This window comes from Thamnophis sirtalis, unplaced genomic scaffold, assembly GCF_051295495.1.
Source record: "Thamnophis sirtalis isolate CommonGarterSnake01/CBP01778 unplaced genomic scaffold, rThaSir2_p1.2 scaffold_3, whole genome shotgun sequence".
Taxonomy (NCBI): domain Eukaryota; kingdom Metazoa; phylum Chordata; class Lepidosauria; order Squamata; family Natricidae; genus Thamnophis; species Thamnophis sirtalis.
In genome coordinates, this window is record NW_028261383.1 from 29,574,083 (window position 1) to 29,600,889 (window position 26,807).

Here is a 26,807-nt window from a genome sequence, read left to right on the forward strand (position 1 = left end):
AGACACAAACACACACACACACACACACATATATATATCAGTTAATTTGGTATTTGGTATTTTGATATTTGGTATTGGGACTCAGGGCAGCTGAACAAAAACCAGGGGAAGGGGAAAAACAAATACAGAAAATAAGACAAACAGGACAGTGATACAACAGTTTAAAAAAGCACAGCAAGCACAGCAAATTCGAGTAGGGAGGGGGGAACTCAACCCCAGGCTTGCTGGGACAGCCAGGCCTTAACGGCTGTCTGGAAGGCCTGAAGAGTGGCGAGGGTCCGAATCTCCACGGGGAGCTCGTTATTAATCATTAATAATCAATTACTCATCTATCTTAAGAGTAAGCGCTTTCTCCATTTCTTCTTCCTTCAGCAATCAAATTTATAGTCCACATTAAATTTATCCACACTGTTACTATTGTAGTCCTTTGGGAGTCTTTTTGCAAATTAAAGTTCATAATCCATCGAGGCCTCAAAACCCATCAGCTCCCTAAGCTTTTCCCCAAAATAATATTATAGATAGATGTATAGTTTCTAAGTTCACCAAGAATATTTCTCTTCTTTTTTCACTTTTCCACATTCAAATTGGTTAATGTCCTCTCTGCATATCACAAGAGTCTTTGTGGAATATTTATAAATATTCCATCAGTCACTTCCCTTTTATATACACTTTTCTGGTCAGTATAGATGGTGACTTTATTCTTTTTTAAATGCTAGAAAGTCTTCTCCTTAAGTGTTTTAAATCTGACATTAGTCCAACAACAGTAATAGGAAGCATATGCCTAGCAGTCTTTAATTTTTTAAAAGTTATTTCAAAAAACTAGTCTAGGCTTTTTTCTTGCACAGTCTCCGGTTTTTTTTACAGTCACCCTGTTAATCTTTTCCAGATATTTCAATAGCTCTGAAAGCTTAGTTGCCGCTACTCTCATGGAGGAAAAATCCTGCTCCACCTCCTTTTTTTGGTGTTCCACTTTCACAGTTTTCTAGTGCTATATCAGGGTTATTTCATTTGCAGCAGATTAGAAATTTCTCACCCAGGGAAGCCATTTTGCTCCTTGATTTTCATCTTCCTGTCTCTCACCAAGCTGGCCCAGCTTTGAGTTGGCCATGATGACCATCTTCTATCCAGTGGGCTCCAAGGGGTTTCCCTGTGTTCTATCAGGAGATTGCCTTTCTCCATATATTCTTTGGGGCTTCCACTCTACCATTGCTAACCCCCCTGGGGTTAAAGTTGTTCATGCTGATATTTTATCTATTCTTAATATATATAATGTTATCTGTTTCTCTGTTTTTCTCTTTCCTGATATCTCCCATGTATCTAACTATGAGTGATCTAACATCATCCAGCCAGAAAGATCAATCAAATATGTACATTATTTGAAATTAACTATTTTTTTGAAACAAAGTCAGGACATCATCCCAGAAAATAATATATAACACCAGCAAACCAATACATAGCGACAAAAACCACACACCATTATTAGCCATAGTCTTTGATTTAATATAAAGCCTTATCAGAACATCTCTAATAATAGTTTATCTGGCTTGGTTTTAGAAATTTTATTAATGTCATTGATGATTGTTATAATTTAATATGAATTCAGATTATGACAATTGTTTTAGCAACTTTTTATGTGTTTTATGTTGCATATAAACTGAACAAAAATAAACACCAACATAAGGAGCCTTAGTGAGTTTTCATCATCAGATATTCTTTGGTGTTCAGGGCAGGTTTTAGGATTATAATGTAGCATTTGGGGATAAAGATGCAGCCCAGTAAACCCAGGCTGGAGGCCAGGATGGAGAAGATCTGCACGGCTACCATATATTTCCCCTTGGTGCTCAAGTAGGTGGGGACAAAGGAGATCCAAACACTGCAAAAAACCAACATGCTGAAGGTGATCAGTTTGGCTTCATTGAAGGTCCCTGGCAGCTTTCGTGCCATAAATGCCGCAAAGAAGCAAATGGCAGATAGGAAAGCCATGTAGCCAATTGCAGAGTAGAACATGGTGACAGAGCCTTCATTGCATTGCAGCAGGATCTGTCCTGGTTGGGAATGAAAGTCAGAATCTGGGAATGGGGGAAAGATTGCCAGCCATAAGATACAGATGCATACTTGAATACCAGAGCAGGATAAAACAATAGAGTTGGCCAGACTCTTCCCCAGCCATTTCCTCATGACGCTGCCTGGCTTCGTGGCCAAAAATGCAACTACCACCATAATCGTCTTGGCCAGCACGGAGGAGACGGCAACTGAAAAAACAAAACTGAAGGTGACTTGCCTAAGAAGGCAATTCACTTTCTTGGGATGACCAATAAATAGAAGGGGGGTCAAGAAAGCAAGCAAGAGGGAGATCAGAAGAATGTAGGTGAGGTCCCGGTTGTTAGCTTTGACTATGGCAGTTTCTCGGTATTTAATGAAGATCCCCAGAATAAAGGCAGTGGTTAGGGACAAAGCAATGGCAAAGAATGCCAGAATGAGTCCCAACAATTCTTCAAAGGATAAGAAGCTTATATTTTTGGGGACACACTGATCTCGCTTCTTATTGGAATACTGGTCATCTGGACACTTTTCACAATGGGCTGCATCTTGGAAAAAAATTGTTAGCATGTTTCTGCTACTGTAGGAGCATGAAAACAATATCAGAAATCAATTACTTCATTTTGAAGGAATAATATAATATTTCTGCCCATGGCTATCCATATGACACAACATTAGTTAAAATAATCAACACTTTTTTTAAAGGCTGAAGATAAATGTGATTATCAGCTCTCAAAACTTCTTTCTTAAAACCAAATAATCAAGTCAATAGAAATCAGCAATCTTCCATTATTTATTTAAATGCTGATATCATATCCAAATTTGCTGATAGTGCCCAATCTTTGAAAAGTTTGAAGATGCCTTCAAGAAATATAATTTTTATCTTGTTTCTTGATCAAATAGCCCCAAAAAGCAATAGAGAATTTTAATTGAATCCTGTTTTTTTTTTGTTATTTTTCAAGCCACCTACTGTACCTTTTTGCTCAGAGTATGTTCCTTCCATACACAGAGAACAGTCATAGCAGCAAACTGGGGCTCCCTCTCTCACAATCTTGGTGTAACCCGGGGAGCAACTTTCTGTACATCTTGAATAAGGCACCATCTAAACAAAAATAGAAAGATTATTTCAGGGCAATGTGTGAATTTGAAGGGTTTACTGATATCAACTTCTTCCAGAAGCCCAGGAGCACCTTGAGCAAAACCAGTCAAGAAGTAGTGGCATGAAGTTTAATTACTCTACTTGCAAGGGGAAAATTAAAGGCCATTCTCTTTCTCTATCAATCTTCATTGTAGATCCCAAAACAAACTCATTGCCTTATTATTTTTTCCAAAGGAAAGTAGCTCCATTGCAAAGTAGCTCCTTATGGCATGTATGAGAATGCTATACCATATATAGATACAGATATTTTTCTCCATCTTTGCATTCTCGGAAACCTCCAAGATCTAGCTTTCTCTAGACTCAATATCTTTCTCTTGTACAAGTGACCATTGTAAATCAAAGGTGGTATTCAGTCGGTTCAGACTGGTTCACTCTAACCGGTAGTAGAAATCATGGGGGGAAATCACCAACCCTGCCCACCTAGCTTGGCTCTATGCCATATTTTTTAGGCACGTTTTTGTGGCCTGGCACATGTGTGCAAGCAAAGTTAGAGTATGCAAGGCCAGGTGCATGCGTGGAAGAGGCGCCCAAGAAGCGAGTGGACATGTGTAGAGCAAATTGGTTGTAACAAAATGATGTAAATTACTTTTTAAGCTGCCCTCATTTCCCTCACCACATCCTTAATCATATCTTTCTCTTATGCAGTTCATAAATTGGACTAAACCCTTCATATTTGGATTGTTTCCCAGACAACTGATCTTTGTTTTCCCTTGAAGACATTTCGCTTCTCAGTTCCAGAAGCTTCTTCAGCTCTGACTGAATGGTGGAGTATGGAAGGATTTATATTCCTTGTAGGCATCTGGTTGTCAGCAGCCTTTCTGAAAGTTGTTGAGGCCACTTGGAATTTATTTCTGCCATCAGGGTCACTTGAATAGTGCAAATGGGTGTGGAACCTACCTGCAATTGCTGAATTTGTATCCTTATAGTAAGCAAGTAAAGTTAAGTAAGAAATCTGGGCTTAGCAGTATTAAGCAGTCTGCTGCTCTGTGAAGTAAACTAAAAGTCTGTCTGGGCCTGTCTGCTGATATGAAACTAACTGTTTGTGTTTGCCTGTAACTCTCCTGCCTTGTGTTTACTTGGAAGAACCACCTGTTGATATTGTACATTTATTCATCTATTCTTATGTATATAAAGTAGTTAATGAATCCAGCTGAATCCGTTATCTGTGTGTGCTTTCTGGATTTGAATTTGTGCAACAAACTGACAATATCTAATAAATTAATGAGGGTTTAAGTTCTCTTATTTGGAGGTTATCTCAATTGGCCTCAATAAGAATTATTTCTTATTGAGCAGAAACAATTCCACATATGGAGAAAAGTAGAAGAGCAAAATCCAAGCAGCCTCAACTACATTGTTAAATAATGTTGGCCATTGGATGATATTTTGATTGACAGAAATCTTGACTTCCGAGGAGGTTTGTCTTTCTACATTCCCAATTTTCACCCCCGCATCTGATTTGTTCAAAAGTGATGTCCACTGCATGATATCAAAGTCACCAACAGGAACTCCATTTTCTTCCAAAGAAATCTCATCTCCGGAAATATTGTGATGTTGGAAGTTTCTCAGGAACCTATGAAGCTGCAGAAACATAGAAAAAAAAATGACAATTTGAGCCTTTATTCATTTTTTTCTTGCTATTATTCTGGATTGGAGGTATTCTGAATAATTCCACCTCTTCAAATCACCACTGCCATCTGAAACAGATTGATTCAGCATTTCATGGGAAGTTTCTTTAAGTCGCTCCCCAGGAATTTACAGAATTCAAAAAATTCTCTCACATGGTCAAGGTTGCCCTACAAAGTGACCTTGACCATGAGTCAGAATGGTCACACATTTGGCAACTCCAAATCTCAATTAACAAATGCTCAGTCCTACACATTGGCAATAAAAATCCGAGCACCAAATAGAAGTTGGGCAGAAATGACATCATACATGACTCTTACTCCATCAAGGACCAAGGAGTACTCTAACGATTTAAGTCCAGAACTCACTGTAACAGCATTGCCAAAAAGGAATTAAGAGTTGTTAACCTAATTTGTGGAGCTTCTTCTCTGGTAACATTTTACTGTAAACTAGGGCATACAAAACCTTTGCCAGACCAGTTCTCAAATACAGCTCATCTGACTGGAATATACACTCTATATCAGACATTAATATGATTGAGTGTTTCACGAGAAGAGCACTCCACTCCTCTACTCATAATAGAATCCCTAGAATAGCTTGAAATTTTGGCCTTGGCAAATCTGGAACTGCGCCGCCTGTGGTCTGAGCTAAGCATAGTACACATAATTGTCGGCTACAACATCTCACCTGTCAATGACTTCCTCAGCTTGAATCTGAATAATACACAGAGAAGCAATCGATACAAACTCAAGGTAAACAGCTCCAAACTCAATTGCAGAAACTACGACTTCAGCAACAGAGTGATCTTTGTTGTTATAATTTCAAACCTTCACAGCTTCCACCTTAAACTGTCAAATGTGGACCTCACCACATTCCAAAAATTGTGAATAAAGTTTGCGTGCATAAGGGCACCAGCATGCCTACCATCCCTGTCCTACAGTCCCCATTTATTTGTATTCATTTCCTTCATTCATATCCATGTTCAGCTTTATACGTGCTATCTTGTACATGTTTGACAAACAAACAAACTAATTAACAAATAAACAAATAAATAAAACACTCTTGAAAACATGGAATAGATAACACCACCATCAGGTGCCTTTGTAACTGGCTGACAATTTATATTCAACTTATTCAACGTATTATATTCAAATTATATAGTCCTCTGGGGAACCTCATCCACATGAAGTATGCTATGGGGAACCCCAACCTTCCATTTAAGGCATAGCACTCTTCAATATCTTCCAAAAAGATCTAGATGAGAGGATTGAAGGGGAACTCGTCAAATTTGCAGATGACATTAAGCTGGCAGGAATAGACAACACTCCAGAATACAAGCTGAAGAGCCAAAAAGAATAATATAAAAATAAAATATTGAAATATTGAATAATTGAATAGTGGAAGATTATAACAACATAAATATGTATGCATTATTAGGATGTATTATTACAACTATTTCTAATAATAGAATTTTGTGAAATGTAACAAATATGGTTATCAATATTCTATAGAGAATAAAAGGAACAATACCCAGAACATGATGATTGGCATAAAAATAGCATACTGAAATATTGAATAATTAAATAATGAAGTAATATGTCCATAGCAAACAGGACTCTGAGGCAAGCAGGTTCCTTAAATACTCATTTTATTGGACATATCATATAGGCATAGGCTGGTGAAAACTGACTCTAAATTTTCTCGCATTTTTCACCTAATTAAAAGTAAAAGTTTTACTCCCCTTTCCAAACAATAAGTTACATGGTGCAATCCAAGTGTCATCTGGTTGCCTGGTAACTAGACCCATCCTCCCTCCAGCCATCAGTGGGAATGTCCTTGGTTCCCAGGAGAGAATATTTTGTTTTGGCTACAAACCCCCAGCTATATCTATTCCCCTCTCCTTATCCCTCGAATCCAGTGTGGCAACACTGAACCTTCAAAATGTCCTCAGTCAGGTCAAGTTCAGGGTTGACACTCACTCTCAAATACCACAAATTGAGCAACTGCTCTTTGGAATATCACACTCCTTTCTACAGCTAATTTAATATTGAGGAATTGGAAGGGGAGAATCAATGGAACCTCAAAGGAGAAGACTTACCTGCCATGGTTGCACAATCTGGAGTGATTGATGGTATCCAGCCCGCATTCTCCTCTTACTCCATTGGGAGGAAGAGGCAGCTTTGAGGGCCCAGGCCAAAAACTGAATTATTTGGGAAATACTGGAGGAATCCTGAGACAGGATTCTTGCAATCACATCATGGGATGGAAATTCCCAGTTCTCTTTTTCTCTGCATTTTTTCCAAACTTTCTTAGATAACAGAGGACTTGAATAAGAACATTGGAATGCTTCCTTTCCATACAATGTGCCCATAGAGGAATAAAAATTAAAGTCATAATACTGAGCCCTTCTCTTTGTCTGGAGGAGGAAGGAAAACAAAGCATACTTATTTTGGAGATCAACCGAGAGGTCAAAAATATTTACACTTAAAGCTGTCAAAGTTGTTGCAATCCACACCCTTCCCACAAGGGATGTATTAGTCTTATCAAATGTTTGTATTATTATTGTTAACATTCCAAAGGCCTGAAAATCCAGTTGGCATACTATAATTTTTATTTGACTCTTGATAAGAGAAATGAACATTTTCCTTTTCTCTTGGTGGACAGGGTTTCCAGCACTTGTCTTCATATTTGTTTCTGGGACGACTCCTGAGAGGACAATGCAAATCCCATTTTTAAGAGTGAGAACTTCCAAGCGTCTTTTGAATTTTTCTCCTCTTTCATTGTCCTGAGAAAGGAGGCCGATCCACGTCCATTGGAAATGCAGGAGGAGCTGGACAATGGCTGAGTAAGGAGGTTCTTGGTTTGGGGTCAACCGATATGAAAAAGGCAAATGATGATTTTGCTCAGCCATCTGGTTGATGACACTGTAGTTGATCTAAAGATAAAAGAGAAGGTATTGGTAGTTTGTGCCAGTTTTAATGATAAAAGTCAGATGGTAAATCTAAGGGCCTTTCCCTACGGCTGAGAGAAGTTTCAAACAATAACTACATGAATTTTGCTAGTTCTCTTGACGTTCTGTCCTGTTGCCTTGTATGTTCCCTTTGAAACCAGGGAACTCTGAATTATCTGTGGGGAAGGTTCATGGGTCATCCTCATAGAGCACACCCTCCTGGTCACAATATAATTCACCCATCCACTCAGTCCATTAGTCAATCAGTATAGAGCTGGGAAGTCTTCTAGTCAAGCAGAAGACCCTAATCCAAGGGTATCAACCTCAAGGCCCGGGGGCTGGATCCGGCCTGCAGGGTGCTTAGATCTGGCCCGCAGAGCCATCCTGAAAATAGCAAAAGACTGTCCCATGGTGCCTCTGCCAGCGAAAAGGGAGCTAGACAACACCCCCTCAAGCTCCAGGGGTGGGTTCCTGACAGTTCTAACCTCTTCTATAGAAGAGGTTCCACAAATCTACAGTGGTGTTTAGAACCGGTTCCAGCTCCCCCCCCCCATCTGCACATCATCAAGATGAAGAGCAAGAGGAGGACTTCTGGGAGTTGAAGTCCACAAGTTTTAAAGCTGTTAAGTTTGAACACCCCTGGGTTTTTTTTTCTAAAGGGTTAGGGGTGCAAGGGTCTTGTAACTTGACAGCTTTAAGATTTGCGTGCCTCAAATGCCAGAGTTTCTGAGCCAACATTTTGGTTGCTAAGCAAGAGTGTTGTTAAGTGAGTTTCAGAACATTTTACAAGTTGACCATGCCCACCCAGTCACATAACTGCCAAGCCACTCCCACTCAGTCACATGGCCGGAAAGCCACTCCCACAAAGCAGGCTACATCTACAGAAGAGGTTCTAAAAATTTTTGAAACCCACCACAGTCAAGCTCTGTTTTCGCTGGCAAAGGGTTGCAGGAGGCCATCCCAGCTGAAAACAGAGCTCCAGAGCCTGGTTTTGCTGACAGAGCATTGGGGCTACCACAGGTGCCCACTGACACAAGTGATGACATACTGGCCACACCCACCTTGGCCACATCTCCCCCCAAGGTGAAACCCAACCCTGCTGCAGCCCTCAATGAAATCGAATGACACTCCTGCCCTTTCCAACCCCCTGCTCAAGCAGGAGACACAATAGTATTTCAGACAAGTGACTGTCCAGTCTCTTCTTTAAATTAATTCCAGTTATCTTTTGACTTCCTACTTTAGCATTCAAATTCCACATGATGATAAGGAGATCATTTGGGGGTTAATTTTATAAGTTACGGTATGCTTCATAGAACTGGTCAACTTCATCCTCTTCAGCACCAGTGGTTGGGGCATTGACTTGGACTGCTGTGATATTGAATGGTTTGCCTTGGATTCGAACTGAGAACATTCTGTCATTTTGGGGATTGTGCTTTTCCTACTCTTTTATTGAGTATGAAGGCTAGTCCATTTCTTCTGAGGGATTCTTGCCCACAGTAGTATACCTGATGGTCATCTGAATTAAATTCAGCTGTTCATGTCCATTTTAGTTCGCTGATTCCTAAGATGTCAATGTTTAGTCTTGTTATCTCTTGCTTGTCATCTCATCTCTGACCACATCCAGCTTGCCTTGATTCATGGATCTTATATTCCAACTTCCTATGGAGTGTAGATCTTTACAGCATCAGACTTTCCTTTCACCACCAGATACATCCACAGCTGAGCATCCTTTTACCTTTGACCCAGCCGCTTCACACTTTCTGGTGTTACTAGTACTAGCCCTCTGCTGAGTCTGTAGTACTAGTACAATATGCACCAATTTCAAGGTCTACAGCTTACCGTGTGGGCAGCACCAGTAACGAAAACAGCATAAAAACACAGAAATCCTATGTGTTGCGTGAATCAGCTGAGCTGAAAAATGCAGAAATTTAAGACAGAATAGGATGGGGGAAGGTGGGGTGGACAACTGATCACAGGAACTACATAACTACATATGTATGTACACACACACACACACACACACACACACACAAACACTTCACACACTTTGTGAATTTATAATCTTTCAGCTCTTCTAATATTTACTCTCTGACTTTCAAATTATTTGGAGAAATTTATTTTGGAGAAATATGTACAAGTGCTGCCTTCAAGGCAAATCTGAACAATTTACAACTTGGAATTAATTACATTTGCCTTTATACCTGTGGAATTTTATAGATGCTCATCACATTAGATATATGATCAAAGAGTTCAGAATCCATCTCTTCAAGAACTGCCAGCAGATTCTTTTGTCTTCCACAACTATAGTTTGGGACGCTCTCTTGTCCTGTAGACAGCACATCCAGCATGGCCTCATATGTCATTCTTGCACTGAAAAAGTTCTGATAGATGTTGTATCCCAGGGTGATGTTGGGTAAGAGCCAAGGATTCCGGTTGACTTCATGAACAGCCAACCAGAAGGGCAGATTGTAGTAGAAGTTGTTCTCACTGCAATGTAAGAAATTTCATCACCTTTTTTTGCTCTATATCAATGATTTATGTGATCAACTTAAAAGCAATTGTGTTCTTTTTGCCAATGACATAAAATTATTCAATTCTACAGATAATTCTGTTGTTTTGCAAAGTGATCTCGACTATGTGTCTAAATGGTCATCTATTTGGCAACTTCAAATTTCGATTAATAAATGCTCTGTCTTACATATTGGGAAACGTAATCAGAATGTCAAGTATAACCTAGGTGGCATTGAGCTATCAGATTACGCTCACTTTGTCAAGGACCTAGGTGTATTTATCACTTATCATTTATGCTCCAAAGCTCACTATAACAGCATTGCTAAAAAAAGAATTAAGAGTTGTAAACTTAATTTTGCAAAGCTTTTTTTCTGGAAACATTGTATTGTTATTAGAGCTTATAAAATTTAAGTTAGACCAATTTTAGAGTATTGTTCAACTGTTTGGAAACCCCACCATATATCTGACATCAGTGCAATCGAGCGGGTTCAGAAATAGTTTACGAGAAAAGTCTTGCACTCTTCTGTGCTCTTTCACTCTTCTTGCACTCTTCTGTACACAATAGAATTCCTTATGTTACTAGGCTCAATTCTCAGCTTAGATAACTTAGAACTGCATTGCTTGCAGTCATATCTAGGTATTGCATACAAAATTATATGTAGTAATGTTTTAACTGTAAATATCTTTCAGCTTTAATCTCAATAATATGCATGCAAACAATCGCTTTAAACTCCATGTAAATCGTTCTAAACTTGAATGTAAAAAATACGATTTCTGTAATAGAGTTGTTGAAGTCTGGCATGCCCTACCTGACTCAGTTGTCTCAGCTACAAATTTTCACAGTTTTCAGTGACAAATTGACTTTTGTGGACTTTATTTTATACTTAAATGGTCAGTAGAAGGAGTGTGCATAAGTGCACCAACAAGCCTATAGTCCCTGTAATTGTATTTTTTATTCTCTTATTCTTGTTCTTGTTTTTGTTTGACCAATTCCAATAAATAAATAGGCGAAGCCAGAAGCCACGAGACCGGCTGGGAAAAAAGCAGGCTCTGCTGAGCCTTGCGGAAACCCAGCCAGACAAATCACTGTTGGGGAGTCTTCAGACTGGGGAGAAGAATGGACGGCTCTGATGACCTAGAGGAACCGGCAGTTTCTTGGGACATCAGATAAAAAACCTTTAAATTGGCAGTGGGGGCAGCAGCCATAATTGAATAACCGCTACAAAGCCAGAGGGCAACTGGACTAAGTTATTGTGCAGGAATGGTGCTGGGAACAGAGTGTTGAAACTGGATGAGTGATTTACCAACTCACAGAGAAAGAGAAAAACTGATCTTATTCTTTAAAAAAGTCCCGGAACGGAATTAGCGGCTAACTGATATACGGGAAATGTTTTTGAAAAATTGAAAAAGGGAAGCAGAGGAGGTTAAGCACCAAAGCCTCAGAGGATTTTGTCTTCTTCAATTTGGAAATGAAGAAAAATTAACAACTAAAAGGAAGAGCCCAGGGGGGAGTCTCTTTTCTTCTTATCTGATTCTATTTTTGTGTGGATTAAAAGCGTTTTTGATGGCTATTGACAGCTAGCGGGGGATTGTATTGCGGTTTGGAGAGAGTCATTTACCGAGGAGCAGAAAATAGAAATATAAAATAAAATAAAAATGGAAATACAGTGAAAGCATTAGCAAAGGATGATGGTTACAAGTACTTATGCATATTGGAAGCAGATAACATCTTGAAAAGTCAAAGAGTCAACGCAAAAGGAATACATCAGGAGGGTCCGCAAAATATGAAAATCAAAGCTGAATGCTGGAAACATAAGTAAAGGCATTAATACAAGGGCAGTTCCAGTGGTATACTACTCAGCTGGAATCATCAACTGGACTTTGGCTGAACTGGAAAACATGGACTGGAAAACACACAAACTTTTGAATGTGTACCATGTTTTGCATCGACAAAGTGCCATCGACAGGTTGTACCTGCCAAGAAAAATAGAGGGCAGGGGGCTATTGCAAATCCATCAAACTGTAGAAGAAGAAAAATGAAGTTTGAATGATCATGTGAACAGAAGTGCAGAAAAATTGCTGCAGGCTGTGAAAATGGAGAACAGCATAATAACAACAGAAACAAAGGCAGAATATAGAGAAAAACAGCTGGATGACAGATTAAATAGATGGAAAACCAAAGCTTTGCATGGACAGCTCTTGAAAAACATTGAAGAAAAATGTGATAACAACTTGACATGAACATGGCTTAAGATGGGAACTATCAAAAAAGAAGGGGAAGGTTTAAAACTGGCTGCTCAAGAACAAGCACTACAGACTAATGCCATGAAAGTGAAGATACAAAAATCCACTGACAACCCAAACTACCGAGTTTGCAATAACAAAGTCAAAACTGTTTCATATTTAATATGTGAATGCAGAAAAATTGCTTAAACTGATTACAAAGCTAGACAGGACCAAGTTGCTAAATTAATCCACTGGTCATTATGTAGAACATAAAGTGGAAAAAGTTATCAAAAATGAGAATGTGAAGATCTTATGGGACAAACGGATCATCATTTGGAGCACAACATGGCAGATATCCCGGTTGTAGAGAGCCAAAGTATACAGGTTATTGATATCGCTGTTCCAGGAGATGACAGAGTTGAAGAAAAAGAACTAGAAAAAATAATGAAATATTTCAACCTGGCAAACAAAACAACACAGCTATGGATGAAGCATATAACAGAGACACCCACTGTCATAAGGGCACTTGGTACCATGTCCAAGAATTTTATAAGGTACATCAACTATATGCAGCTTCCTGCAATAACACCAGTGGAACCTCAAAAAATTGCACTACTCGGACCATCTTACATTTTAAGAAGGTACTTGATTGATACCTAGGATGCTGGCAACAATCCGTATCAACCATTAGCACCAGTCAATGGTATCTGTAATGCATTTTTGAATGTTCAGTTGGGTAAGTTTCATGTTTAATGAATAAAGTAAATAACAACAACAACAACAACAACAATAATAAAAAATATGATAATCGAGTAACGCAGTTCAAGGAAAACTCACAGTTCAGAGCAAACCACCACCAGTTTTATAAGAGCTTAAAAAGTGGAGATGGAGTAACCCCAAATGAAAAGCCTGATAAAGAAAAAAAATGACTTGCTTCCTATAGAACAGAAAAGATGCTGCAAAAATTCAAGAGGAACAAAGGATCAACTGCTGATTGACAAGCTAATCCAAAAGAATTCAAAGAAAAGACAAACCAACATCTTCTTGGCTTAGATAGAATATATGAAAGCATTTGATTCAGTTCCCCACAGCTGGATCAAGAAATGCCTGAAAATCAGCAGCAACATACAAAAATTTATGGAAACTTCAATGAACTTCTGGAAAATGAAGAAGACCTCCAAGGTCCCGTCCAACTCTGCTATTCTAAGATATCCCTTTTATTTAAACCAAAAGGAACTGGAAAGCAACAAAAGTGGCAAAAGTGTTAAAGATTGGAAGAAAGAGCAGAGAGGGTGATAGGAATTATAGAATAAATGGAAGGAAGGGGAAGAAAGAGTGGGGAAAAAATACACGAGATCTCCCTTTATTCTAAGGTATTCATTCAATCACTTTATTAGGAGTTAATGTTTAACTATTGTTCATAAATAAATAAAATAAATATGAATTAACAGATTGCTGACTCTCCACAGTAGCAAGCTAATCATTTTGAAAGCAGGCAGAACCCCATCCAGATAAGAGTCATCGTGGGTCAGTGTTTTTTTTTTTTTTTTTTTTTTTTTTAACAGAACTTTTTTTTTATTTTTCTTTAAAAAAAAACACAAATATGTCATCATTTGTCAATCATTAAAACATTGAAGTACAATTTTTTTTGTGTGTATACCCCTCCCTCCCTCCACCCCCCCACCCCCCCTCCTCCTTCCCCCCCCCCCGACTTCCCAGAACCCGTACACGGTATAGAATTTTAACTAACACAGTCTAAAATCTATTGAGAAAAAAGAAATAAAGAAATTAATAACATTCTAGATTGACCTTAGCTTCTTCTTACTGAACTAACTTTAAACAATTTAAATCATTTCTGATCTTAAGCATAGGCTAACTGGAATTTCTTAGTCCCGTATTTATTTTGTATATAGTCAATCCATTTTTTCCAGTCTCGTTTATATCTCTCATTTGAATGATCTTTGAGATATGCCGATATTTTAGCCATTTCAGCTAAGTTTGTTACTTTCAATGTCCATTCTTGAATTGTAGGCAAGTCTTCCTTCTTCCAATATTGCGCCACCAACAGTCTTGCTGCAGTTATCAGGTGCAGAGTCAAATTGGTCTCTACCACTGTAAAGTCAGTACATATACCTAGTAAAAATAACTGAGGACTAAACTTTATCCTTCTTTTAAAAACATTTTGCATGACCCACCATATTTTTATCCAAAATGCTTTAACCTTTTGGCAGGTCCACCATATATGATAATATGTAGCATCGAGAGAACCACATCTCCAACATTTAGGCTGTACATTCGGATACATAGAAGCCAACTTTTTAGGATCTAAATGCCATCTATAGAACATCTTGTAAAAATTTTCTCTCAGATTTTGAGCTTGTGTAAATTTCACATTTCTTACCCAGATTCTTTCCCATGTATCCAACATTATTGGTTCCTCAATATTTTGAGCCCATTTTATCATACAATCTTTAACTAATTCTGTTTCCGAATCCATCTGTATTAATACATTATATATCCTCTTTATATGCATTAAGCTTTGATCTCTTATTTGTTTAAACAGATTATCCTCAACTTGAATAAAACCAATTTTTTGATCTATTTTCCACCTAGCCTGTAATTGCCCATACTGGAACCATGTTTGAATTACCTTCTCCTCTTTTAATACCTCTAAAGATTTTAATTGTAATACCCCCCTTTCCGAGGTAAGAAGCTGTCTGTAAGTAAATCTGTCCTGTTTTTGTGCTGTATTCATATTTTCAATTGCATGTCTAGGAATTGCCCACATGGGTATCTTGTCATTTAATTTATATTGGTATTTCTTCCAAACCCGCAATAAAGCATTTCTTAAAATATGACTTTTAAAGTTCTTATCCAATTTTTTGTTGAATAACAGGTAAGCGTGCCAACCAAATACCAGATCGTGTCCCTCAATGTTCAATATTCTATCATTGGTTAAATGAATCCAATCACTAATTACAGATAATACCACTGCATCATAATATAGTTTTAAATTAGGTAGTTTCAGTCCTCCTCTCTCACGTACATCTTGCATTATTTTCATCTTTACCCTCGGCTTCTTTCCTGCCCACACAAATTTGTTGATACCCTTCTGCCATTCTAAAAGGTTCGCATCTTTTTTAAGTATAGGTAACATTTGGAAAAGAAATAAAAATTTTGGTAAAATGTTCATTTTCACTGCCGCTATCCTGCCCAGCAAAGATAAGTGCAATTTCTCCCATTTTTTCATCTCTGTCTGTATGCTATGCCAAAGTGGTTCATAATTATGCTTATATAACTTCCCATTTGAAGTTAAAATGTTAACTCCAAGATATTTGACTTTTTTAACTACCTCACATCCTAGCATCACTCCTAATTCTTCCTTTTGTTTAATATTCATATTTATAGCTAATGTTTTGGTTTTTCCTAAGTTTATTTTAAAGCCAGACACTTGACCATATTGATTAATCGTATTCATTAAAACCATACTGGATTCCTGCGGTTGTTCCAATATTATGACCAAATCATCCGCAAAAGCGCGGACTCTATATTCTTGCTGCCTAATCTTGATCCCTTTTAAACCATCCAAGCCCCGTATTTTATTCAACAATACTTCCAAAGTTATAATAAACAATAATGGGGACAAAGGACAACCCTGTCTTGTACCTTTTCCAATTTGAATAGAGTCTGTTAAACTTCCATTGACTATGATTTGTGCTGTTTGCTGTTGGTATATTGCTTTAATTGACTGTAAAAAATTATCTCCTATCTGCATTTTTTGCAATATCTTCAACAGAAATTGCCAGTTAACTCGATCAAAGGCCTTCTCAGCATCCAAAAATATAAACGCAGCAGGGATCTGGTTGTTCTTTCCCAAATATTCTAATGCATTAATAATTAATCTGACATTACTTTTCATCTGTCTCCCTTGTATAAAACCTGTTTGGTCCGTATGTATCAATTGTTGAATGACCAACATTAACCTATTTGCTAATATTTTAGTAAAAATTTTATAATCTACATTCAGTAATGAAATGGGTCTATAATTTTTGGGTTGAGTAGTATCTTGATCTTCTTTGGGTATCAAAGATATAAACGCTGTCTTCCAAGATGGAGGGACTTTACCTTCCGTTTGAATCATATTAAATAATTCTCTAAGAGGTTCTACCATTTCTAACTGTAAGTTTTTATAGTAAACCGCTGTCAAGCCATCTGTACCTGGTGCTTTCCCTGGCTTTAATTGCTTAATTACCTGCAGGATTTCCCCCGAGGTTATTGGTTGATTCAATTTTTGCCTGTGTTCTTCTCTAACTGAAGGTATTTTCTCCTTGTCTAAATATTTGTCTATGTCTAAACCATTAATTTTATCCCCTTTATACAGTTCTGTAAAAAATTCCCAGAAAGCCTTTTGAATCTCTTCCTGTTGGAACACCTCCTTCCCTCTGTAAATCATTTTAGATATATTTCGAGTTTTCCTTTTTTTCCTAATCTGATAAGCTAACCATCTGCCAGGTTTGTTTGCATTACAAAAAGTATTGTGTTTTGCATATAATAAATTAGTAGCTACCTGGTCAGAGATCAACATGTCAAATTGAGATTTTAATATGTTAATAGTTTCCTTAACCTTTGTATCGTCTGGTTTCCTTGTTAACTCCAGCTCTTTTCTCTTAATTTCCTCTTCCAGTTCTGTTCGTTTTAACCCTTGCTTATTTCTATGTGTTTTATTTATATTCATCAAAACTCCTCTCATATACGCTTTGCTTGCATCCCATACAAATTCCATAGATGTACCCTTATTCATATTCAAAACAAAATATTCAGATAGTAATTTTTTACAATCATTAATATAGTTTTCATATCTAAATAAATTTTCATTCAGTCTCCAAAACCTTCTTGCCTGCACTACCCTTCCCAACTCCATCCAAACTGGGTTATGGTCCGAAAGGACTCTAGCTGCAATCTTTGTTTTCTTGACCCTAGAAAGCAAATCATTAGTAGTTAGAATAAAATCAATCCTTGAAAGGGATTGATGCCTGTCCGAGAAGAAAGTGAAGTCATATTCCTCTGCATTTCTTTCTCGCCAGATATCTCTCAATTCAAAATCATCCATAATGTCAAAGAAGGATTTGGGTAACTTTGCTCGCATCTTGGTATTTAGGCGGGAAATCTTCTTATCTCTCTTAGTGTCTATCACTCCATTCCAGTCACCCAATAGTATACAGGAACTATAGTCCCACTGTACTAATTTAGCATGAAGATTTCTATAGAATCTATCTTGCTGTTGATTGGGTGCATAAATTCCCAAAAGTAATGTCTTTTTCCCTTCTAAGATCAAGTCTAAAGCAATATATCTTCCGAAGGGATCTGCTTCTATTAATTCAGCTTTCATATCTTTTCTTAAGTATACAACTATACCATTCTTCTTTTCCATAGCAGAAGCTGCAAAATGTTGACCAAGTTTTGAGTTGATCAGATATTTTTGATCAGTTGACTTGATATGAGTTTCTTGCAAACAAATTACATCGTTCTTAAACTGTTTAAGATAATGAAATATTTTCTTCCTCTTCTGTGGAGAGTTCAGTCCGTTGACATTCCATGTTAAAATCTTAGTTGTCATCTTTGGTTGGTTGAAGCATTTTTAGAGCTTCCTGCACGGCCTGTTTAACCTTAGGTTTAGCTCCTCCCACTGCTTCCAGATTTGTTGTTGTAGTTCCTTGATCGATGGCCGATAATTGTTGATACTGTTGCTTCTTAGCTTGTTTCTCCATACGTCTAGTAGTCATGCGGCTAGGTCTTGGTTCCATAGCACCTTGCACTTCTAGAGAAGAGAGATGCTCCATCTTGTCTGGTGGTTGTGTAGTTTGCTGTCTATCCTGTCCTTCTTGTGGTCTTTCTCTAGGTCCAGATGGTGCAGGGTGTCCAGCCTTCAATATATTATAATAAAAATCTCGGGCTTTCCATACAGAGTTGAGGCGGTACCTTTGCTTATCAAATGTAAATATGATGCCGAATGGTGCATCCCATCTATACTGTATCTGACGGTTTCTGAGTTCTTCGACCAAAAAAGCGTAGTCTCTTCTGGCTCTTAACATTTGAGGTGGTATCTCTTTCAAAACAGCCAGGTCTTGACCGCCAATTTGAAGCTTAGTGTTATAAGACGCTTGCAGTACCATATTTCTGAACTCTCTTGTAGTAAAATATATAACGATGTCTCGAGGAAGCTGCTTCTGCTTTGCCAGCCAGGAGTTAACGCGGTAAGCTTTGTCAATTTGCCAGCCTTGGTTGGTCCCTGGTCTTCCCATCAGGCGGTCAAAAGCTTCCGATAGGATCTGTTTCAGGTTCTCCTGTTTCTCCTCACGCAGCCCCCTTACTCTTAATGCAAGCTCCATTTGTCGGTACTGTATCATAATAATTTCTTTTTCAGCATTTTCCACTTTTTGTTCCACCACCTCTGTTTTCAATGTCAAGTTAGCATTGGCATCATTAAGAACCTCTAGAGTATCTTCCACTCCAGAAATATGTTCTGTTAATACAGTTACAAGACTCAGCATGTCGTCTCTAATTTTATCAACCTTAGCCTCAAATTTCTCATACAACTCCTGTTTAAGTCCTTTTATTTCACTTTTAATTTCACTTTTAATTTCTTCTTTCATTTCTTTTATTTCCTCTTTTCTCTCCTCTCTATTATCTCTAAATTTATCTTCCATTTTAATTGTCTGTGCATTAAGAGCCTCGCTTAGATTACTCAGAAAAAATTCTTTCGTTAATACATCCCCAGCAGGGGGCGTAGGAAGCGGAGGCTGCAGCTTTGTGCCAGGCACTGAGGGTGTACCCCTGGAAGTAGAGGGTGAAGACTTCAAGTTAATATTTGGTTTTGAGGCCATTTCAAAATTTGTCTGCCTGCAGTTAATAAAACTCTATCGCCTAAATATGCAGCTTTAAGTAAAGAGGCTTTTATTTTGAAGTTTAAGGCTTGGCAAAACTTTCAGTGAGTAAACATTGTAACAAGACCGTTCAACAGATTCATCACCATTTAACTTCCAAATAACAAAGTTAATGAAGGAGTAAAATTCTTCTATTGTGAAACCAAAACATTTGATAAGCTATCTCTTTTGTTTTGAATTCTTTTGAAGTCTTGTGAGGATTAGCAAAAAGTGTTCGTTATTACCGGAGAAACCAGCCTGCTCGGCGCCATTTTAAAAGCCTCTGAGTAAATAATTTTTCGGAGGAGAAAAAGAGAAGAAACTAAAATGTTGATAAGCAATTATTGTCCTCGCAGTAAACGGATTCAGCTCGTGATAAGATTAAATCAAACAAAACTTAGAGCAGAGTGGGAGAGACCTACTTTGTCCTGCACAAGGCAGTTTGAAGTTCCCAGCACGGACAGCCGTTCTGCCTTGGGCTCGCCCCCCTTTCCTTGCAAGCACAAAAGCTGCAAAAATCGAAGAGCATTTGCCAGCAAAACAGTTTCTTCTTTCCCTCTTGCCTGAAGGATAAGAAAACCTGATAAGACGTCAGATGGAAGATCCTCTAAACAGGTACGTAGCCAGGAATTCGGAGGCAGCTGATTTTTTGCTGCCTTCACCAGTAGGCTCCTCCCAGGAAGTCCGACGTGGGTCAGTGTTGACAGTGCCCAGTGTTGAGGCTGATATTTGTGGAAGAACTTAAAAGGAACTTTTACAAAATCATCATGTTCCCCAGGAGTCTTTCCTTTAAAGGAAATTGGGAAAAGCAGTAATGATTTTGCCTTTCTCAAGGTGAGGAATCGGGGAATGGAAATCATTCCTAGAAAAGACATTGGAGCCAGTAAACTCAATCACCAGAATCCTGGACATGCTGACAATTACCTTTTCAGTTGGTGGGTTGGAGATGTTGAGAATGAAAATTCATACAATCGAGCTATGATCCCAGACATTATTCCAGTAATCCAGTAGTCTCCTGGCTTGTAGTAATGGAACCATTCCTTTTCTTCTATTATCACCTTAAATGGGCATTTCACCAGCATACTGGCACAGGGTATTTGAGACAGAAGCTGAAGCAGAAAAAGCTGTATATTCATTAGCAACAACATTTGATATACACTGCAAGAGATCCTTCCTATAGTTCTCTCTTCAGCACAGTGTTAAATCTCAGAGTCTTCCATTACAGGAAAGACGGTCCAGTTTGCCCCCAGATTTGGAAGCTTTACTTGCAATTTCAGATTGCTACAGTGTTTGCCTAGCTTTACCCCAACCTCTGATCTCATAACAGAAGGAGGCTGTTGCAAATCAGAGTAACAGGTGCTGTCTATTCCATTTGTTGTCACATTGATTGGCAACTAATTGTGGTGGTGGAAATTCCAAAGGAGAATAAATAATACATGCTTATAAAAATTAGAAGGGGAATTGGGAATGAGCATTGCCAGAAAAGTGTGCAGCTGAAGAAAAGAGTTTTGTTTGACTCAGGAGAATAATCCTAATTTGAGAATCAAGAAAGGAACAATTCGGGAAGTTTGATTGTTTTCTTAGTCTGAAAACTTATTCTTGAGATTCTAAAGCTTCAAATGTGGAAAAACGTTCAATATTGTTAAATTAGGCAACGAGCCACTATATTTCCTTCTTATTCTGTCTGATGTAGATGAGGCCATCTTTCTCAATGGTTAGATCAGAGGTGGTATTCAGCTGGTTCAGACTGGTTTAGGCAAATAATTAATGGTGACCTGTGGGTGGCCCTCGCCCTGCCCACAAACCCGACTCTGTCCTATCTTATTTAGCCACAATTTTTAAGCTATGTGCGTGAGGAAAGAAAATGCATGGAATGTCGTGCACATGTGTGGAAGGTGCACATGCTCACAAAGCAAGTATGCACACACCTGGCGAACCATGGTAAATTTATGTGAAACCCACCTGTGGATTCAATACTCCAGATCATGATATATTGAATAATCTATTGGAGGCCTTTGTTAAATGTCTTATATCTTTCAGAATATGGAAGGTTACCTGTCTTCATGGTTACAAAAAAGATCTGGTCAAAATTTCCTGGGGCATGAATCTGAAAATTAGCTTGTTACTGACTTCTTTATGAAATGACTGTCTCTCACATAGATGATCTAATAGAGAACCAAGAGATGACACTATAGTAGTACAATACCACAATGGCTGAAGGTGAAGGGCTAAAACAAATTTGAGGAACTGAGCCCAGGGCCATTGCTATGTGATGTGCAGATATGAGTTCTTCTGCTAAGTTTGCATCTGAGACCTTTCTCCATTGCACCCTCTGAAACTATTTAATTGAGTATAGGTTAATTAGTTACATATATTGCCTAGACAATCAGTTGCTTCAAGGATGAACATTAATCTGAAGCTCTGATTCCAAAGGTGTAGACTAAAAAATATGGACTCCAAAGATACGGGCCAGCTGTGGGTCTTGACAGAATCCATTGGTGATCCCTGTGCTATGAGACTTCCGCCAGGTTTGAAGACAGGTATCACCCAAAACTGATAGAAAACCATGCGTGCCATGACAAAATCATACCCACAATTATTACTACAGTGGACCTGGTACTTTGGAAGGCCATCACCACCACCACCATTACAGTCTTGGTCAGCAAGGAAGACATGGCAACTGAAAAAACAACACTGAAAATGTTTTGTTGAATGAGACAGGCCATTTTCATGGGGTGACCAAAAAAGAGAAGGGAGGTCAAGAAAGAAAGGAGGAATGAAACTAGGAGGATGTAGGTGAGTTTCTGATTGTTGGCTTTTTCTATGGGAGTTTCTCAATATTTAATGAAATCCGAGAATAAAGGCAGTAGTTATGGTTATGGATAAAGAAATGACAAAGGGAGTCAGGATGATACCCAGAATTTCTTTATAAGATAGGAAAATTATAATTCTAGAGACATGTTTATTTTGCTTCTTATTCGGAATACTCAACATCTGGACATTTTTCACATCTGAAAAACACAAACAAGCCACAAACCCCACATTTTTGTAATGTGGTGTAGATATAACCTTATAGATTTATTTTAAAGGTTGTCTCATTGTCATACTGCCTGGTCTTTTCTTTCTTTTTTAAAATATACTTTGTATTATGCATTTTTCTTTATTATACATTACGTTTCCATTTCTGCTTCAGGCTACAGTATCAAATCTCTTTTAACTATATATAGCATTATACACTATAATTATAACCATTATTCTCATAGTCATACAATGTAGTCTCTTTTAAATACACAGAATATTCAATGTTATAGTTATAACTATTAATATCATAGTTATACCATAATACTCTATACACTTATCACTCTATATCCATGATGGTAAATCTATGGCATGCATGCCATAGGTGGCATGCACAGCCATTTATGAGGGCACACGAGGCATTGCCCTGGCAGCTCCAGCACACATGTGTGTGCTGGCCAGCTGATTTTGGTCTTGATTTCCACCCTCTGGACGCTTTAGGAAAGCTTTCTGATGCCCCCAGAGGGAGAAAAACTGCACAAATGGAAGTTTGGGAACAGACTTCTGGGTTGCCCATTGATCCAATTTTCTCCGGCTTTTTCTTTTCAGGCTTCTTTTCACTTATATATAGGTCTTACGCTTCTAGTTGTTCTTATCTCTGTCTGTCCTTTCTGTCCTTTTGTTCTTGCACCTTCTCGTTCTGCCCACTCCTTTTCCCACCCTCACTCTTTCTTTTTGATCTAAAGCTTTTCTTCTGCTTGAAATTCATGCAATTTATCCAAGGTATCCACCTTAATTTTTTTGTCTTGCGAGGTAACCAGAATTCTTTCTGGTATCAGCCAATTGTACGTCACATTATATTTAATCAGTTGTGCTGTCAAGAATTGATAGTGTCTCCACAGCTCTCCTCGCCTCTCTAACTCTCCTAGGTATTTGTTTTAAGATCAGAATTTCTCTCCCTTTGTACTTCATAGGCTCATCTCTAGTTCTTTTGTATATTTCATCTCAGCATTTCTTGGTAAACCTCACATGCATCACTTCTGGCAATGTTTGCCTTCTTGTGTAGTTTGTATGGATTCTGAATAGTTCAGACAAATAATCAAAAAATCCAGACAATGTAAGGGTTCCTGCTCCAGCAGGGGGTTGGACTTGATGACCTCTTAGTAGCCTTCTAGCCCTAAATTGTAGGCTGTTTTTCTTTCTTTCTTTTTCCCTTCCATCTGTGGGAAGCAACCAACACCCTCCCCACCCCAATAAAATATTACTCCCAGAAAGGCTCATTCCACCTCCCTGCCAGATGGATAATGAGATAATGCATCTATAGAAAGTTTTGTTCCATTCACAAGCTGGGAATCATCCAAATCCTCATACAAACGCAAAGCCCATATTGCACAAACCCCTAAACTACAAAAACATAGAACCATATAACCTAAGGTGACCAGACGTCATGCTTTCAGTGTGACAGGCACACTTTTCTACAATTTGTCACGCATCCCACCACGTTCTTAAAAAGTCCCAATTTTTTTAAAAAAATTATTTTTACCAATGTAAAGAGGCTGCAAGGCCGTGGCAGATAGGGGCCGCCAGGGGGTCTTACTGATTTTCTAGCACACATACAAGTTGCCCACTATGTCCTCCATATTTGGGGAGAGACACTCGCTGCTGCGCAGCACGATCACACCGCAGGTTTTCAAAGCCACACTCTTGATTGGCTCGCAAACGTCACGAGAGACGGCTTCTGAAAGAGGACAGAAAGCGCTGTAGCTTTGCCTAAAGAATAGCCGTCTCTGTAGGAACGAGAATGTCACTCATCCCAGTCCATTGAGACAAATATTTAATCTCTCAGTTCAATGCTTTCGGAAAGCAGAAAGCCTAGATATGCAAGGGAAGACTTATCCTACTCGTGATAGCATCGGGATTCTGCACTATAACTCACAACGTTGCTATGCAGTAGTAAATTGAAAAGATATAATATGGAAAAACCGAAGTCATTAAGTTGTAAGTCCTGAACTAATATATTAAGGAGTAAGCCTTACTGAATTGCACATGGTTTTCTTTCTTTTTTTTATTAAATTATTTTTATTTTTTATTACACAGACAACAATGGGAAAGGGAGAGGATGAAAAAAAAAAAGAAAAAAGAAAAAAGGAGGGGGGAAGGGAAAACCCATCTTCACATATAATATGTCGTTTAATCACAGGTGAATTGCACATGGTTTTCTTGCCGCCTTGCTTAGAACTACCTGCCAGAAACGAAGCAGTCTTGTGGGGGCCCCAGCAGCCCCTTTGCTCAAGGTCACACTTCCACTCTCTGTCTTCGGCTCATCACAAGAGGGTGGGAATCCCACCCACTCAGCATAAATATAACATACATACATACATACATACATACATACATACATACATTTACAAAGTTAATAATTAAGTATTAATCATTAATAATCAATTATTCATATATCTTAAGAGTAAGCGCTTCCTCCATTTCTTCTTCTTTCAGCAGTAAAATTTATAGTCCATTTTAAATTTATCCACACTGTTACTATGGTAGCCTTTTGTCTTTTTGCAAATTAAAGTTTATAATCGATCGAAGTCCCAAAACCCATCAGCTCCCTGAGCTTTCCCCCAAAATAATATCTAGATAGATGTGTAGTTTCTATGTTCACCAAGAATATTTCTCCTCTTTTTTCACTTTTCAACATTCAAACATTTGCAGAAGATTAAAGATTTCTCACCCAGGGCAGCCATGCTGGGGAATGCGAGGGTCACCGGGGTGGTTGGGGGGACCACAGCCACAGGAGTGGGTCGGAGCATTGCGGTCGTAACAGGGAGGGGCAGATGTGGCGGGGACTTTAGGGCTAGCCATTACCGGGGAAGGAGGGTTCGCTACATTACAGAGATCCCTCCTTCCGGCCCTATGAGTCCCACTCCAAGACCAGATGGCGCGAGTAGTCAGGACCCTGGTCTCAGGCTGTTGTTGCTAAATGCCAGGTCTGTTGTTCACAAGGCTCCCCTCGTCCGGGACTTAATTGTTGACGAGAGGGCAGACCTGGCATGTATTACTGAAACCTGGCTGGGCACAGAAGGAGGAGTCCCCCTTGTAGAGATGTGCCCAGAGGGATTTCAGGTGCTTCATCAGCCGAGAGCCCAAGGAAGGGGTGGCGGTGTGGCTATTGTTATCCGGGAGTCTCTGTTACCTCGTAGGGTCCCTGCTCCGGAGCTTGTCGGGTGTGAGTCCCTGCTGATAAAGTTGGACCTCAAGGGTCAAGTGGGTCTGCTGCTAACGTACCTGCCTCCCAACTGCGCTGCAGCATCCCTCCCCTCGCTCCTCGAGTCAGTAGCCGAGCTGGCAGTTGAGCTCCCCAGGCTTATAGTTCTGGGGGACTTTAATTTGCCATCGCTCGGTGAACGCTCTGACGGGGCGCAGGAGTTCATGGCTTCCATGACAGCCATGGGCTTGACCCAGGTAATTCGGGGCCCAACTCATACAGCGGGTCACATGCTCGACCTCATATTCCTCTCGGAGCAGTGGATGTGTGATCTTGGTCTGAGGGGTAATGAGATCATACCCCTGTTGTGGTCAGACCACTGCCTACTGAGGCTTGACTTCCGGAGGCCAAACCCCCACCGTAGGGAGGAGGAACCGACCAGGTGGTTCCGCCCCAGGCGACTTATGGACCCTTTGAGGTTCCAGACGGAGCTTGGGGTAATTCCTGACACTCTCGCCCACAGTTTGGCGGAGACTCTGGTTGCTGCCTGGTATTCGGCGGCATCGGAGTCTCTTGACCGGATTGCGCCACTACGGCCCCTCCGGGTCAGCGGATCCCGGAGACCTCCTTGGTTCACCGAGGAGCTCCGGGAGAAGAAGCGCCGGAGGAGACGCCTAGAGCACCTGTGGAGGTCCGATAAGTCCGAGGCGAACCGAGCACTTCTGACTACCTGCACCAAGGATTACATCCGGGCACTAAGAGCTGCCAAAAGAACGCATATCTCCGCCTTGGTAGCATCCGCCGAGTCACGCCCAGCCGCCCTGTTTAAGATCACCCGCTCCCTCCTCAATAGGAGGGATGTGGGAGACCCCTTGCAGGGTAGGGCTGAGGATTATGCCCAGTTCTTGGCGGACAAAGTTGCTCGGTTTCGGTCAGACTTGGACTCCACCGCTGTAGATCCAGCCGAGACACAGGGGGATTACTTGGCAAACCATCTCTGGGTTGAGTTCCAGGATGTTGCCTCTGGGGATGTGGACAAGGCCATTCGAGCTGTAAGTGCCTCCACCTGTATTCTGGACCCGTGTCCCTCCTGGCTGGTTGCCAACAGCAGTGAGGTGACATGTGGCTGGATCCAGGCGGTCGTGACCGCCT

The 26,807-nt window shown here is 39.5% G+C and overlaps 1 protein-coding gene across 1 annotated transcript; it reads right to left on the reverse strand.

The window, feature by feature from the left end:
* Window positions 1–1,686: 1,686 nt before the first annotated feature.
* On the reverse strand, window positions 1,687–25,194 carry LOC148047771 (vomeronasal type-2 receptor 26-like). The gene is made up of 7 exons (XM_087708146.1): window positions 25,182–25,194; window positions 24,068–24,188; window positions 20,357–20,515; window positions 9,974–10,259; window positions 5,510–5,535; window positions 3,089–3,142; window positions 1,687–2,620 (listed from the first exon to the last, which is right to left on the reverse strand). The coding sequence occupies exons 1-7, from the start codon at window positions 25,192–25,194 to the stop codon at window positions 1,687–1,689; spliced, it is 1,593 nt and encodes a 530-aa protein (XP_087564272.1).
* Window positions 25,195–26,807: the final 1,613 nt, after the last annotated feature.

Excerpts from the sequence above, each read along its gene's own strand:
- LOC148047771 (XM_087708146.1), bottom strand. Across the intron at positions 10,260-20,356 it reads CCAACCCACCAACTGAAAAG|TGAGAACAACTTCTACTACA; the intron begins GTAATTGTCAGC and ends CTTACATTGCAG. Across the intron at positions 3,143-5,509 it reads GCTGAGGAAGTCATTGACAG|ATGGTGCCTTATTCAAGATG; the intron begins GTGAGATGTTGT and ends ATTTTTGTTTAG.